Source organism: Castor canadensis, chromosome 12 (assembly GCF_047511655.1).
Source record: "Castor canadensis chromosome 12, mCasCan1.hap1v2, whole genome shotgun sequence".
NCBI lineage: Eukaryota > Metazoa > Chordata > Mammalia > Rodentia > Castoridae > Castor > Castor canadensis.
In genome coordinates this window covers 129295606-129312778 of record NC_133397.1, presented here as the reverse complement: position 1 = coordinate 129312778, position 17173 = coordinate 129295606, and the positions used below count along the sequence as shown (strand labels likewise).

Genomic DNA, 17173 nt, shown 5'->3' with positions numbered 1-17173 from the left:
TCACTGCAAATCCCATAATGAATATATACTCATAAAAAATTTATTTAAAAAAATCCCTGATGATTAATGATGTTGAGCACTTTTTCATATACCTGTGGGCCATTTGTACAAACTCTTTTGAGAAATGCCTGTTTAGGTTTATCAGGTTATTTGTTTAGGTTTATCAGGCTATTGAGTTTTTGGAGCTTCTTACATATTCTGGATATTAATCCCTTATTAGATGTTTATCATGCAAATATTTTCTCTCATTTGATGGTTATTTCTTTACTCTGATGATTATTTGCTTGGCTGTACAGAAGCTTTTCAGTTTGATGGAATGCCATTTGTCTATTTTCACTTTTGTTTCCATGTCATCATATATTTCTTCCTCTGAAGTTATTTACTAATTCTCTTGCCTTATTTTAATGAAGTAATTTATTAATTCTGAAATGATTAAACAGACACTGCAGCCATGAAAATAAACAGGATAGATATTCAGAAAATAGATAAACTTTTTTATCAAGACTTTTAATTCAAGATGACAGATTGAGGATATATGTTTGATAATTATAGTTTGTAAAACTACACTCAAGCAAGGGAGGCAAAGGAAGTGATAAACCTCTAACATCAGAGAAAGGAAAGTAGGGGATTCACTAGCAGATTAAAGATTCAACAAATTTCTAAAACTCAAAAAGCAAATAGAATTGTGTTGATGGATGAGGCAAGCAGAAAAAGCCACAGCCCAGAATACTCCACCAGGCAATCTAAAAGGGGCTGGAAGCCAAACTAGTATTGGAAAGCCAGAAAGAAGCTATAGAGGCCCAATCTACCCCTTGGCACACCTGAGGGCTCTGGGCTCTGAGCCACCCAGCACAAGGGAGGGCAGGAATGTGAAGTGAGGCTGAAGACAGAAAGGATAACTGTAAATCTGTACCTAGGGCAGCAATGGTTGGCACCCGACTGCTTCCCCACCTCACAGATCATGGGCAGCCTGGTCAAAAAAACAGACAGCCGAAGAAGCAAACAACCCAGGAAGGCTAAAGCTGCTGGGTAGGTACAGTGTGCCCAGAGGAAAGTAGTACACTGATACAAGGGACCCCAGGGCCCACTACAAGCTCACCTTAGAGCAAAGAGGCAGCCAGTGCATCCCTCCTTACAGAGGACTGAGTCAACCATCCACTTTTTCGAGTTGCAGGGGTAGAGCAACTGCCTAGCAAGCGAGAGGCACTGAGTTCCAAACCCAGTACCATCAAAAAAGAAAAATAACAAAATAAAATAGCAAAGGAAATCCAGTTACCCAGTCATTCTTTCTAAAATAAACAACCAAGGATCACCAGGCACATAAGGAAATCCAACAGCATGAAAAAGAAGAACTAAGAATGCATTTTAAAAAAATTTTTTTAATTATTTAAAAAATAAAACTCTGAAGGGAATGAAGGTAAAGGGATATAAAAAAACATTTTTTAAAAACTACTATAGGGGCTAGGGATAACTCAGTGGTAGAACACTTGCTCAGTGGGCCTTGGATTTGATCCCCAGCACTGCAAAGTAAACCCCTACTATAATCAAAATATTGAGGAGGATAATGTATCCATATACAATAGGAATAGGAAGCTATGAAAAAGAAACAAAGGCTGGGAGTGTGGCTCAGTAGCAGTGCCTGCCTAGCATGTGTGAAGCCCTGGGTTCAATCTCCAGCACTGCAAAACAACAAACAAAAAGCTGGAAGAACACTTTTAAGTCAAATTTTAATTGTAGTACACATGTGCATAGAAGCAATGCTAGGAATCTCTCTGTACAGCTATTCTTATCTCAAAGTAAAAAAATATCCTTCTTATTATAGCTAATGCCTTCTCTTCAACAAAATTGGAGAAGAGAGCAGAACAGATTCTGCATGGAAGCGAGGGGGGTGGGGAGGAGAGGGAGGGTCCAGGGGGAGCAATGGCCCAAACAATGTATGCACATATGAATAAATAAATAAAATTTTTAAAAAAGTAATTAGAAAAAGGAAGAATAATTCAGCAGATAATTTGGAACATAAAATTAAGAAACTCACAATGAAAGTACTTTATACTTTTTTTATCTCTAGTAAAAAGATGGACATAGTAGAGAAAGTATGAGACATAAAGAGCCAATCCAAGAGGTACACCCTTTGACTAACAAGAGCCCTAGAAAGAAGAAACAGGGAAAAGAAATGAGTGAAACTCAAAGTAATCACACAAGTTTCCACAGCTAAGAAAAAAAAGACCCAAGTTTTAAGATTCAAATGAGCAATGCAACTAATTGAAATTCCTGAAGGAATTTCAAAACAAGAGATTCTGAACAGGAAAAACAGGTCACCCACAAAGGATTGATAATCAAACTGGTTCCTTGTCAGCATAGGGGATATGACAAGACAGCAGAATGTCTTCAAATTTTCTAAAGACAACTATCTTTGGCCCCAAATTCTACACCCAGCTCAACAACAAACAAGTACTAGGGTACAATAAAGTCAATTTTAGACATAAAAGCACTCAGAAAGTTTACTTCCCACACATCCTTCCTAAAGAACTTATTTTAGGATATACTCCAGTACAATGGTGGCGTAAATCACTACAGAGGAAGACTTGGGATCCTGAGAACGGTGACTCCAATCCCGAAGAGGAGGGAAATCCTAGGAAGACAGTTGTATAGTAGACATAGAAAGCATTTTGATCACCATGGGAACTGGAAATGGAGGAGGGAAATATCTGATAGGAAAAAAAAAGACAGAGAGGGGAGTGTTCCACAGAATATAAAAATATAACCGAAAGTATAGGAAAAAATGAGGCTATAAAGGTATATTAGACCAGAGAAAAAGAATATGGGCAATTAAAAACTCCCTGGACTTTTTTTTTAATGAAAGAAGGAAAAAGTAGTATAGTACAAAAAAGCTACATTTCAAATATGAAGCAGCTTACATGTACCCCAGTTATAAGAAATTGATGGTATATGAGAAAAGAGGATCCAGTTCCTAGTAATGTTAGAACCTTGAAAGCCTGAGGGTCATTACCCTAGCCCTGGAGAAAATAAAATGTAATCTTAGCATACAAATTGGCTCTGCACTAAATCGTATTTATAGAATCATACTTTAGGGGGTACTAAAATTAGAGATGTCCTTCATCTCAGACCAGAACTTACTTTGGTATGTTTGATCCCAAGATAAATTTCAGGATGCAGAGAGAAAGAACAGCTGAAAGTATTTTATTATGCCTTTATATTTTATACACATGACACCAAATGATACCTACTTCCTACCTGCAATGCTCTACCTGAAGGTGACAGTCATTTTCATTATTCAAATGGTTCAATGCTCCAAAACTAGCTCAGTTCATTTGGACTGCAGGAGCAGATAACAGAAGAAATGTCTACTTCCTGCAGCTGAACATAACCAGATAACCATTCCAAAAGACAAACTGATTGCTCCAGGAAGAAATTATTGTCCACAGCAATCTCAAATATAACGCTGTTACTTTATGAGGGATCCTGGAGGCTAGGTTTTAAATTACTATTCTTGAATCAAAACATCAAAAAACAAGCAAGCATGATTTCTAAATAAAAAGGGACCTTTTATAGGGAATTTGCAAATGTCACCTGTTCTTTTCCCTACTGGCAGATATATGATGTAGCTTCTAAGAAGAGATAAATCCTTGCAGTAATGTGCTTAATAACAAGAAGCAATTGTTAAGGTCTGTAAATTCTACTTGCTTCCCATGACGAAGAAAAGAACTATAAGCTGCAGTCTGTGGGCTTCAGGTTCATAAAGGAGATTTTCTTTTATGGAAGAACTAATGAGTATAATAATGTAATTCTGTGTAGTTTTTATACTTAATATTCAACTTATATGGAGACTTGTGGTGACAGGATAAAGTATAAATGTAACCACTCTGACACTGTAAACATGTAGATGACAGGAAAAGGGAAGTAGAGGAAAACAAGTTGAAAAAGGACCACATGTGCTCTTAAAAAGAATTCCAAACTTCAGAGTACTTGTGGGGGAGGGAAAGGAGGGAGGGAAAGGAGGGAGGGAAGGAGGGGGGAGGGAGAGAGGGGGGAGGGAGGGGGAGAGAGAAGAAACAGAGGTAAAAATCTGTTATTTAGGGCAATGTTTTGGTTTTGGTGCAGGGGATGAACCCCCAGGGCTTTGCACAAACTAAATGCACCCCAGCCCCTAATTTTTTTGATAGTGTAACTCTCTCAAGGAAAACATTTCTAAGTACAAATCTCTTAACATAAGTAGGTTTTATGTATGGCCTACATAAATTTATGACTATAATCTATTATATGTTGCTAACTTGTACAAAAATAGAAATTAAAATTATATAACAAGCCAGATACTGGTGGCTCATGCCTACAATTCTAGCTACTCAGGAGAGATCAGAAGGATCTTGGTTCAAACTTGCCCCAGGCAAATAATTTGCAAGACCCTATCTCAAAAAAAAAAAAAAAAAATCGCAAAAATAGGAACCTGGGAGTGGCACAAGTGGTAGAGCACCTGACTAGCAAGCGTGAGGCTCTGAGTTCAAATCCCAGGGCCACCAAAAAAATATATATATATATATTTACATACATATATGTGTGTGTATACATATAATAGTAATTTTTAATGGATTCTGTAAGCCAGGGAGGTGCTTATTATAATACACTAAATAATACAGTAAATTGTCAGCTATTCTGACAAACAATAAATAAAACTTGAAATAATCTCTTCCAGTACTCAAATTCAGCATTTTATGTACTGCCCAGGATGGGTACAGTTCCCTTCAGAGACACAGTTCTACAAGTTAGAGGTATAGCCACCATAAAATCAAAAAATATAAGCAGTTTTTAAAAAATGCTACCATTTGGGAATAAAGTAAGGGCAGGGAGAAGTGGAAGGAGACATGTATGGTTTGCATATGCCCACTATGCTATTTTCCTTATTGTGTACATAAATCCTTCTCATAAGGAATTAGCTTACACAGTCAGCTCCACAAAACTCAGTCTCTACCAGAGTCTAAGACCATTCACTTCATTCAACAAACATTTACTTACCATCAGCTCAATTTCAGCTCTAAAGGAGATCACTGTCTGGGGCAGAAAAAAGATAGGAAAACCTAGATGACAACAATGATGGTTCAGTATCCTGTAAGAGAAGCAGGTGCCAGGTATCGTTTGCTCACAGTCTGGGGCACAGACAGGTAGATAACACCTGTGGGGTGTGCGGGAGGAATTGTTAAAAGGCCACTTCCTCTTTGAGTTGAGACTTAAAAGGGTAAGTAGAAAAGTGAGACTAAACCAGGTAAACAGCTATGCAGGGCAAATGGGGAAGGGTAGTCTAAGGCAGAGAAGAAAGGTGACACATGAGAGTCTGTAGCATGTTTGGGAAACGAGTTTTTCACGACTGCTAGACCAAATGGTGTCTGCAATAGTAGTGGCAAAAATGAAGAGACAAGATAGGAAAGGGTTAGAAATGAAGGACCATGCTCTGCTCAGAACCGTGCGAGTTCTCCTGACAAGGAAAGCCACTGAAGGATGTCAATAACAGGAAGCAACATCTGATCAGCTGTGCACTAGGGAGAAGACAAAGCTGAGGCAAGGTGGAGGGAAGATGGCTCTGAAAAGGGTAGATTAGGCTATTTTGGTGGGCCTAATAAGACAAGGAGTGAATAACAGCATCAACAGAAGAATGAAGAGAAATAATGTATTCAGTTTGATGAGTTTAGGTTTGGATGTGGTCAATATGAAATGCTAGTTTCTACAGTCAGATATCCAGTTTTTCCAGCAACTGTTGAAGAGGCTGTCTCTTATGACTATAATCTATTACATGTTGTAACTTGTACAAAAACAGAAATAAAATTATATAATAAGCTGGACAGTGGTGGCTTGCACTTGTAATTCTAGCTAATCAGGAGGCAAAGATCAGGAGGATCTCAGTTCAAACCTGCCCCAGGCAAATAATTTGCAAGACCCTATCTCAAATAAACTCATCATGAAAAGGCTGTTGAAGAGGCTGTCTCATCGTCATCACGTTTTGGGCTCCTTGTCAAGAAATCAAGTGGCTGTAGTTGTGTGGATTTATGTCTGGGTCTTCTATTCAGTTCCATTATTCTTTGTGTCTATTTTGTGCCAGTGCCATGTTGTTTTTATTGCTATGGCTCTGTAGTATAATTTGAAGTCAGGTGTTGTGATACCTCCAGTGTTGCTCTTTTTGCTCAGCATTGCCTTGGCTACTCGAGGTCTTTTGTGCTTCCTATATGAACTTTAGGGTTGATTTTTCAAACCCTGTGAGGAATGTCACTGGAATTTTGATGGGAAGTGCACTGAACACATAGTATAGCCATTTTCATGATACTAATTCTGCACATCCATAACCATGGGAGATCTTTCCATCTTTTCATGTCTTCTTCAATTTCTTTCTTCAGTGATTTACAATTTTCATTGTAGGGGTCTTTCACTTCCTTTGATAAACTTATTTCTAGTTATTTTTGAAGCTATGATAAGTGGGATAGTTTTCCTAAATTCTTTCTGAGTCAGTTCATTGTAGGTTTTTAGAAAAGATTCAAATTTTTATATATTGATTTTACATCCTGCTACTTTGCTGAAGGTGTTTAAGATGTCTAGGAGTTCTTTAGTAGAGTTTTTAGGGTCTCTTAGGTATAAGATCATGTCATCTGTAAATATGGATAATTTGATTTCTTCCTTTCCTACTTGAATTCTTTTTATTTTTTCTTCCTGTCTTATTGCTATAAGTAGGAATTCCAAAACTATGTTGACTAAGAGTGAGAAGAGTGAACGACCTTATCCTGACTGTAGAGGAAATGATTTCAGTTGTTTTCCTATTTAGTATAATGTTGGCTATAGGCTTGTCATTTACAGACCTGTCTTTCACTCTGTACAAATATCAATTCAAACTGGATCAAGGACCTTCATATAAGGCCTGAAACTTTGAAACTACGGCAAGAAAGAATAAATAATATACACTGGAACATATAGGCATAGGCAATGACTTCCTAAATAGAACTTCAATAGCTCAGCAATTAAAAAGAAAGGATTGACAAATGGGACTACATGAAACTAAAAAGCTTTTGCCCAACAAAGAAAACAATCACTAGACTGAAGAGGCAACCCACAAAATGGGAGAAATCTTTTGCCAGCTATACATCTAACAAGGGATTAGTAATCAGAATTTACGGGGAGCTCAAAAAACTAACCTCCCAAAGAATCAAGGACCTAATGAAGAAATGGGCAAATAAATGAGCAAAAATTTTTCAGGGGAAGTACAAAATGCCCAAAAAATACATGAAGAAGTGTTCAACATCCCTGGCCATAAAGAAAATGCAAATCAAAACCACATTAAGATTCCACTTCACTCCTATGGAAACAGCCCAGATGTCCTACAACTGATGAACAGATTAAGAAAATATGAGCTACACACACACACACACACACACACACATACACACACACATACACACACACACACAACACACACAAATATATACAATGGAATATTATTCAGGCATAAAGAATAAAGAAATTTTGTCATTTGCAGGTAAATGGATGGAACTGGAGAACATAATGTTAAGTGAAGTAAACCAGGTTCAGAAAGACAAAAAGGTCAAATTTTTTCTCTCATATGTGGAAGATGGATCCACATACAAGCATTATCATATTTACAAATATATACAGAACATGTCTCTACTAGTGGGACTGTTAGAGGAGACTAGGGAAAAGGGAAAGAAGAAAATGGTAAGAGTGAATAATTATTGAAATACACTGCATCTGTGTAGGAGCAAAACACAATGAAACTCACTGAAAACTGATCCTTAATGTAACTTTGGACACAGTTCATGTTTCCAGCCATAGTATATGTTTCCATTTCATACTTTTATGAAGTCCACTGTCTTTCCCCCCCCACTTACTTTGAAATGTTCAAATCTATAGAAAATTTAAAATAGTACGATGAGTACTCTCATTCCTATAGCTTTATTAGCAAATTGCTAATTTGCTCCCAAAGATGTTTGACAGTGTTTGGAGAGATTTCTGACTGTCACTGATGAATGATGCTACAGCAGAGGGATGCTCTACATTCTACAATACAGAACCCCACACAACAAAGAACTATTCAGCACAAAATATCAATAATGTTAAGGTTAAGAAACCCTGTTCTCCGTACACAAACCTTCTTCTCCAGCACAGTTTAAAAGTAAGTTATAAAGTTAGGCATGGAGGCAATGCCTGTAATCCCAGCACTTGGGGACCAGAAGTACCATGACCAGCCTGGGCTACAAAGGGAGACCTTACATCAAAAACAGCAACAACAACAAAATACACACATTATGATACCTTTTGCTAACTTATATCTCCTAAAAAGGACACCATCTCATACAGCACAATACTATACTATTACTACTACCCAAGTCCATTTTCTAATTCCCCCATTATCTTAAAAAGACATCCATCTTCAGGATCCAATCAGGGTACATAGATTAGCATGTTGATTCACTGATGTAAGTGTAAAATAAGTAAGAAGCTCTGATTATTAAACAATGGGGGATGGAGATGCTATGCCATGTCTGGAATGGAACATTAAAAATCTCTCTTGCTAGAATATCCTCAGATATGACTATTCTGTTCTTGGGAAAGAAAAGAGAATTCTATTTACAATAACCCATAAAACTCCATTGAATGATCAAACTGAAAAAAATTAATTAAGAAAAACTTTTTCCAAAGACACAAACTGCCAACGAGCACATGAGAAGAGGTTCATCACTAAGTATCAGGAAAATGAAATCAAAACCACAGTGAGATTTCACCTCATGCCATGAAGATGACCACTCCCTTGGGCTGCAAGTATGGCTCAAGTGGCCCTGAGTTCAAATCCCAGTAATCACAGGGGGAAAAAAATGGCCAAAAAAAATAGAAAATAACAAGTGTTGGAGGAGATATGGAAAAACTGGACCCCTTGGGCATTGTTGGTAGGAATGTAAATTTTTCATAAAAATGGTATCGCCACTATGGAAAACAGTATAAAGGTTCATCAAGAAAATTAAGAATAAGGGGCTGGAAATATAGCTTAGTGGTAGAGCATTTGCCTAGCTTGTACAAAGCCCCAGGTTCAATCCCCCAGCAATAAAAAAAAAAAAAAAATTATCCCACTCAGGAGGCAAAGGCAGGAGGATTGCGAGTTCAATGCCAGCTTGGGCCACATAGCAAGATCCTGTCTCAAAAAAAAAAGACTGCACAATTCCAATTACACATTTACATGAGATATTTAAGGCAGTCAAACTAACAGAAACAGAAAGCAGGATGTGGTTACCAACGACTCTGGGGTAAGAAGGAAATGGAGTTGTTGAGTGGGTGGAGTTCAGTTTTACAAGATGATAAAGTTCTACAGATCCACTGTACAACAGTGCAGAGTCAACACTACTGCACCATACAGTTAGACATGGTTAAGACTGTGCATTTTATGTTATATGTTTTTATCACAATGAAAACCAAAACAAAAAAACAGAAGCACTATACCATAACCACACCTAAGGAGATAGTTATTTAATTTCATTAAATACCAATTAATAAAAAAGAAATACTCATTTCTAAAGATAAATTCATCTACTAATATTTTGGGTTATTTAAAATATATTCATATGTGCAATGGTAACACAAGCCTATAACCTCAGCTACCCGGGAGGCTGAGATGGGAGAATGGCTTGAATCCAGCAGCTGGACCAGCTTGAGCAACGTAATAAGAATCCATCTCAAATAAATAAACAACAAAAAAAGGGCTGTGATAAGAGCACCTGCCTAGCAAGTACAAGGCCCTGAGTTCAAACCCCAATAACACCAAAAATAAACAACAAAAAAGTATTCACATTTTAATATCCTGGTTTTATAAATAAACGCATATACTTTGTTTACTAAGAGGTTTTTTTTTTTGTGGGAGTTGTTTGTTTGTTTGTTTATAGTGCTGGGGATGGAGCCCAGGATCCTGCCATGCTAGGTGAGAGCTTTGCCACTGAGCCACTCTCCCAACACTAAATTAAAAAACTAATGTAAACTATTCACAAATAATTGAATATCTAGAAATGCATATGTTTAAAATGTTAAAAGTTTGCCTTTTTAGTCAATGTAAAAAGATGCTATTTAACAGACTGGCATAGTATGTTTTTAGAAGCAACTTTAAGAAACGAAAACATTAATGCCTGACAAGTATAAGGCCCTGAGTTCAATCCCTAGTAGTGCCAAAAAAGAAGGAAGGAAGGAAGGAAGGAAGACACTAAAATACACCTAACTGCCAAGATACAAAAAACATTATAATCCATAAAGATGAAAATTTAGAACACTCCACATAAAAACCTGAACAGATGCTTATATAACAGCTTTAGTCATAATTGCCAATTATAAACAACTAAGGTGTCTTTTAATAAGTGAATGTGTACAAATGACGATACATCCAGACATTGGATACATTAAACAGAAATGAGCTATTGAGTCATGGAAGAAACTTAGACGCACATTACTAAGTGAAAAAGGCCCATGTGACAAGGATACACACTACATGACTCTAGTAAATGACATTTTGCAAAAGGGTAAAACTATGGAGATCAGTGGTTGCTACGGCTTAGTGGGGAGAGGGATTAATAGGATCTTTAAGACATTGATATTACTCTGTAATAGACACGTGTCGTTATACATTTGCCAAAATCCATAGAACATACAACACCAAGAGTGAACCCTAGCTGGGCGTGTAGCTCAAGTGTTACAGCACTTGCCTATGGTATATGAGGCCCTCAGTTTGACCCCCAGCAGAGAGAGAGAGAGAGAGAGAGAGAGAGAGAGAGAGAGAGAGAAGAAAAGAAGAGACAGTAAAGGGTGAAGTCTAATGTAAATTACAGACTTTGGGTGACAATGTGTCTGCCTTAGGTTCCTTGACCATAAGGAATGCACCACTCAGGTGGATGATGTTAACAATGAGGGAGGCCATGAATGTGTGGAGGTAGGCTAGATCTCTACCTCTTGATTTTACTGTGAATCTAAAACTGCTCCAAAAGTCTTTTAATTAAAACAAAAGACCTAGGGCACTGGAAAGTTTATAAGGAAACACTTTTACTGTATGCTCCAGTCTCAAGAAGTACCTGAGGATGAAATCTGCTGGAGAGTTCAGGGTTCAGGGTCTCCAACAGGAACGAAAAGCAACAATGTAATACCAAATGGCTACATGAGGATTCTTTCTTTTTTTTTTTTTTTTAATGGTACTGGGGTTTGAACTCAGGGCCTACATCTTGAGCCACTCCACTAGCCCTTTTTTTGTGATGGTTTTTTTCGAGATAGGGTCTCACAAACTATTCGCCTAGGTTGGCTTTGAACCACGATCCTCCTGATATCTGCCTCCTGAGTAGCTAGGGTTACGGGCATGAGCCACTGGTGCTGGGCTTACATGAGAATTCTATGCCTGAATTTCTTTTGGATTTTGAGACAATGTCTTGCTATATATAGCCCAGATTGGCCGAGAACTTTCTATGTATATCAGGCTGGTCTCTACCTCTCAAGTTCTGGGATTATAAGTGTGTACCACCACACCTAGCATACGCTTGAATTTGAGACATTATGGAGTACATACGCTGTCTGTACACACAAAATATCAGAAAGCTAATGAGATCTCTGGAGATGTAGATTCAGGCAAAGGCAAACGCATGAGCCTTCTCTTTGTAGCCTTTTGGGAATAAAGAACAACCACCAACTCTATCTTTAGATTTAAAAAAAAACTCCTGGAGACTGAAAATGGACAAGAAACCACATTACTCTTTCTACACTATTTGTCAGCATTGCCCCTTTACAGTTCATCTGTGTCAGTGACTGCAACTAAATCCCACAAAATACCCACATTAAGTCAAAAGGGCAAAAGTATTTGAAAAACAGTACTAATAAAAGCCAAAAAATCAGGTATCAAAATTGCTAAATAAGCACCAGAGCCTAATTAGGACATGCCATCTACCCATCATTCCTGACAGCCCTACTGAACACATACTGAAATCTCACAGTAGTTATTTTTAAGAGGATGTCTCAAAGAATTTAAAGTTTCTGTAATCTTGAAAATCTTTAAAGGACCCAATAGTCTCAGGCTTCAGATTCCATTAGAATTGTATCATCTTTTCATATGCAACAGGTTGTGGGCAGAATGACTGCAAAGGAAAATGTGTATAATCTAAGTAAAATGAATTACCCTAAATTGTCTTAACTTTCATTCTTTAAAGACTTAACGATACTGAGAAGGAAGCATTTATTCTAAACTAAAACCAACAAACTACAGGGCTACTGTGTTATCAGCCTCACTCAGATGAGTGAACCCCAAACAAAAGATCCCAATTTGTTGCGAAAACACTCAAACGCAGTTGGACTGGCCACACCCAGCAGTCTACAAGTACATGCACTATGGAGGTGGGTGAAAGAGAAATACCACCTAAAAATGCCTTAAGTGGTTAACAAACCATAATTGCTGATCTCAGAGGCAAGACTCTAACTCTGTTTAACATGCTACAACATTTGATCAGTCCAGAAAGTACTATTTCCCAGGTAAATTTTCAACAAACAACTGCGAAGGATGGAGGTATAAATTAGCTTGTTGTGGCAACGATGCCTTGCCATTAGAAGCTTATTACTAAGGTAGATGTTTGTTGGCCACCTCCTTCAAGCCCTCCTGCTCTCAGGGAGAGCTACTCTAAAAGGCTGGCATGGGTGAACTCTGTAGCAAGGGGCAGAAACAACGACCACATCGACATCAATGGGATAAACTCCCTTCCTCCTTTCCTCCCTCCCTCCCTCCCTTCCTTCCTTCCTTTTCAGCTTTATTAAATTATATTCATATACCACAGAATTTACTCATTTAAAGTACAGGATTCAGTAGTTTTAAGTATACTCACAGGGTTGTGCAGCCATCACCACTATCAACTCTAGAACATTTCTAGCCCCTCACCCCTCATCCTCCTACCATTAGTCACTCTTCATTTCCCATCAACCCTACTAGCTTTAGGCAACCACTAATTTATTTTCTGTCTTTATAAATGTGCCCATTCTGGACATTTCATATGGATGGAATCATACAACATGTTCCTCAGTAACTGGCTTGTTTCATATATTTAATGTGTTCAACATTCACCCACATTAAAAGATGAATCAGTACTTCACTTCATTGTATTGCTGAGCAGTATTCTGCATGGATACACACAACTTTTCACAAACAGTAGAATCTCTTTTTCCTATATAAACAAAAGTACACACAGTGATTAGGTCCCCAGATTAGCCCATAAGTATGTACCTATTATAGCTGAAATTTTATCAATTTACAAAATGCTAAGTTCTCTAGAAGTGTTATCAACTACCACAGAGACACCAGGATTAATAAAGTTTAGAGATGGAGCTCCTTCAGAAGTAAGTCAAATGCTTCAAAGTTTTTCCCTGTAAATTTAGGAAAAGAAGAAACTCACAAGCTCTAAGGCCTGAACACCTCAGGACACAACTGTTCTTTGACCTTATTCCGTTGAAAGCAAACAGCAAAGCTGCGTGTCTACAAAGCTGGCCTTGGAAACCTTGTCCTCTTGCTAGGCTCTTCATCTCTTCCCCCACTCTTTGAAATAGTTCCAGTTGCTTCTTGTACTCTTTGCTCCATCTCCTACCCACAAACAAAACAAAATCTCTTAAACTTGCTCAATAATTACAGCCTCATTCTAAATTAAAAGACATTCACAAAGAAATGTTACTTAAAGCAGATACTTGTATTCTGAGACATTCTCCCAAAACATGAAATGAAAATTAGTTTCCCTGTATAAAGAATTTCTGACATGAACAGGCTAGTAAGGGGAGAGTTTGGGTTTGGGTTTTTTTTTTTTTTTTAAGTCAGTACCCTAAGGATGAAGGATAACTAGAAAGAAGATGGGTAAAAATAAGAAATTATTTTTAAGTTTGTTAGGCATGATAACAGTATTATGATTATGTCTAAGAATTTCCTTAACATTTAGAAATCCCTTCTGGTACTTTGATGAAATAATGTGATGCCTGAGATTTGCTTTAAAATACTTTGGTTGAAATGGGGTATGGGGAAGGGGGGAACAAATTGTTGAGGTCAGGTAATGGGTACATAGAGCTATTTTTTCTGCTTTATATATGTGCAAAAAACTCCAGTGAAATACTTTTATGAGAGAGAACAAAACTGTTCTTTCAGCCTTTGCCCCTCTCTTTTCCTTCATGGCACTTCCTGTTGTCACCACATATTCCTCAGATGATGTGATTAATATCTGTAAGCTCCCTGAGGATCACAAAGGTGCTTGCTCAGCTCTCTCAGAATCCCACTACCTCATATAGTTCTGGTATAACAGGCATCCAACAAATGAGAATTAAGTAATTGACTGAATCCTAGCATGGACCTCAGCATGCCGCTCCTAAAGGAATACAATTTTATTCTGAAGAAAAAGAACTGCATATAGAATTCAAGCTTTCAGTGGTGAGAATCTAGCTGTATAACAGTCTCAGGTGAAAGTATTTTATTTTGACTTTAAAACATCTTGAGTTTGAAGCATCTAGTAATAGAAGAAGTGTAAAAAGCACTGACCATGCAACGGGGAATGGAAGAAGGTACGACACTTGAATAACTTGAAGATTTTTTTTTTTTGTAAAAAAAATTCTGGTTAAATTGAAACAGAATGGTGGGAGATACCTAACAAGAGAATCCATACAGAATAACTATTAATACTAAGATGATGTTTAAAACACTAGCCCCCTGGAATTCTAGTTCCTAGGTTTTAGATTTCTTTCTCTTTTTTTTTAAATCTGTAATACTAAAGACCACAAAGTTTCTATCTAATAATTATTTTATATAGAAATAATCTACTAATATGTCACTATGCCCCAAAATCGTTTTGAAATCCCTAAATTCTGAATTTACCTTGATTTGGGTAATACATAATGATGTGTAAGTTCAGAAAGCCAGAAATTCCAAATGATTGCCATTAATGGAAGCACAACTATTTGTAAAAACTAATCTTAACCCAGCCAATCTGAAAGTCCTGCGTTCCAGTGCCAAACAATGTCACAGTCACATGTGTGGAAATCATTTTCAGCCAAAAGCACTACAGTCTAAAATAAAGTGTACCACCAAATCTAAAAGATTAAGCATAGATGACTAGGTAATTTTAATTTAAAAAAAAATTAAGTATCCCAAGATACTTTCACTCACATACAGCATCACCTGGCCTGAGTTAAGCTCTAGACTGGATTGTGAAACTGTTACTCAAGGCACAGTTACTACTGGTGGGGCTGCTACAAACACTGGAGCATTCTTACACCTTAGTATCATCAGCTGTCAAATCGTGCTGCTAATTTGCAGTACATACAATTTCCAAATACAAATGCAAGATTTACTTGCCCCATAATGGTTCCTTCTCGACCTCTTAAACAATTTTTAAAGCACCTGCTGACCCTTGCTGACGTACCAATGCCTTTAAGCCTTTCAAGTGTAACATAAAGGGTCACTGCCGGCCGGCGCCCGGCGAGGCTGGATCTCCAGCTGTCCACGCAGAGCGGGGGTGTGCGTGCCACCCACTGCGCCCACCAGCGCCCCCTGGCGACCACACGGTACGTGCAGGCAGTAGTAGGGCTCCAAGGAGGACCGGACTGGCAGCCGCAGGGAAAAGCATGAAAAATTAACAGGCGAGCGGACACACGACATGACTGCGAATCACCATGGCCCTGTGGGCGCGGAGATCCGCTCGCCCGAGCCCGCGCCCCTTCCTCCTCTAGGGCGAATGCTGCGGCCCTACCGCCCGTTCAATCGCGGCAGCGATGGCACCAACCCGAGGGGCTGGGCGCGAGGCGCACGCCGCTTCTCGGGGTGTGCGAGCCCCTGGTACACACTACTGTCACAATCGTGTGAGTGACACGCCACCTTCCCTCCCCGACCGACGCCGGCACGCGCGCGCTCGGGAGCACCCGGGGGGAGGGCGCGGGGTCGCCCCAGGTCCCGCCCCGGCCTCGGGCTGCGGAAGGCGGCGCTGTCCCCGCGAAGCCCGAGGGGCCGCGGCGTCGGGACCGCCGGGGCGCAGCCAGGTGCGGGTGGCGGGGACCGCGGCGGGGAGGCGGGCGCGTCCCGCGCGGCGACGCCCGAGGCGGGGGCGACACCACCGGCCTACCTGGAGGTAACAGGGCTTCCTCAGCCAGGCCCCCGGACAGAGACTCCTCGCCATGGTAATCACACATCGCCCCGCCGCGCCGCAGTCGGAGGCGGACCGAGCAGGCGGAGGGCTCGGGCCCCCGCCCCCGCCCCCGCCCGGCCGGGCCCGCCCACTCCCCGCCCACTCCCGGGCCCGCTGCAGTCGCGGCGGCGGCGTTGGCGGCGTTGGCGGCGTTGGCGGCGGCCTGAGGCCCGGCCTCGCGCGCGGTGCGCCGAGCCGGCACGGCTGTCAGAGCTGCGACCGCGTCTCCGCCGACACAAATCCAGCCGCAGCTCGCGCTTAAAGGGGAGGCGGAGGGGGCGGGAGGGGGCGGTCCGCCTCGGCGTCCTGCGCTCCCGCCGGACTCCTCTCCTAGCGCCCGAGCCCCAGCCGGAGCCGGAGCCGGAGCCGTAGCTGGAACCCGGAGCGTCGGGGCGCCCAGGAACCTCAGGCTTTTTACTGGGACCGGCCCGGCCCAGCTCGCGCGCGCACGGCGGGAATGAGGGCGCCCTGCGGACTGCACCCAGCCCTGGGCTTCCCCTCGCGGAACTCAGGTGCCTCCTCCCGGCTCGCCTCTCGGTTTTCAGCTGGTTTTTTTTAATTGCTTTTTTACAATTCCGAATTGTTGTCAGGGAGGCCTTGGGTTCTCTGGCTCCGCCTCAGAGCCCTGATTCTCAAGTTGCAGGACGAAGCACGTCCCGAGGTAGGCGCGCAGCGCAGGTGCGACGCCCCTTACCTCCACGTCCGCTAACCTCGTGGGGATCCGAGTGACGGTGCCGAGCCGAGTGACCGTGGAGGAAGGTGCGCTGTGCTGCCCTTACCCCACCTGCAGCTGGCTCGGGCCTGTGGCTCCCAGAAGCGAACTCCCGCCCAGGGAGGCTCCACCCGAGCCTTGCTCTGGGGTTTTAAACCTCGATGGTATTTTACCGCGTGCAAAGAAAGCCACTTTTCATTGATTTTTCGCTTGGTTTTAGGAGACTTAAGTAATTTTT

General features: G+C 40.6%; 1 protein-coding gene across 4 annotated transcripts in view; it reads right to left on the bottom strand.

Moving 5' to 3' along the window:
• Nucleotides 1–16299, bottom strand: part of Dipk1a (divergent protein kinase domain 1A) — a 76792-nt gene extending 60493 nt beyond the window's left edge. The window contains exons 1-2 of one of the 4 annotated variants that reach the window (XM_074050982.1): nucleotides 16161–16224; nucleotides 13464–13648 (exon numbers count right to left, since the gene is read on the bottom strand). Coding sequence is in view for 2 of the 4 variants with exons in the window: in XM_020171849.2 (XP_020027438.1) it covers nucleotides 16161–16214 (54 nt within the window). In the remaining 2 variants the exon portion in view is untranslated. Of the gene's footprint in view, nucleotides 1–13463; nucleotides 13649–16160 lie in introns of all 4 variants that reach the window. The other 3 variants (XM_020171849.2, XM_074050983.1, XM_074050981.1) reach the window with 3 other exon arrangements.
• Nucleotides 16300–17173: the final 874 nt, after the last annotated feature.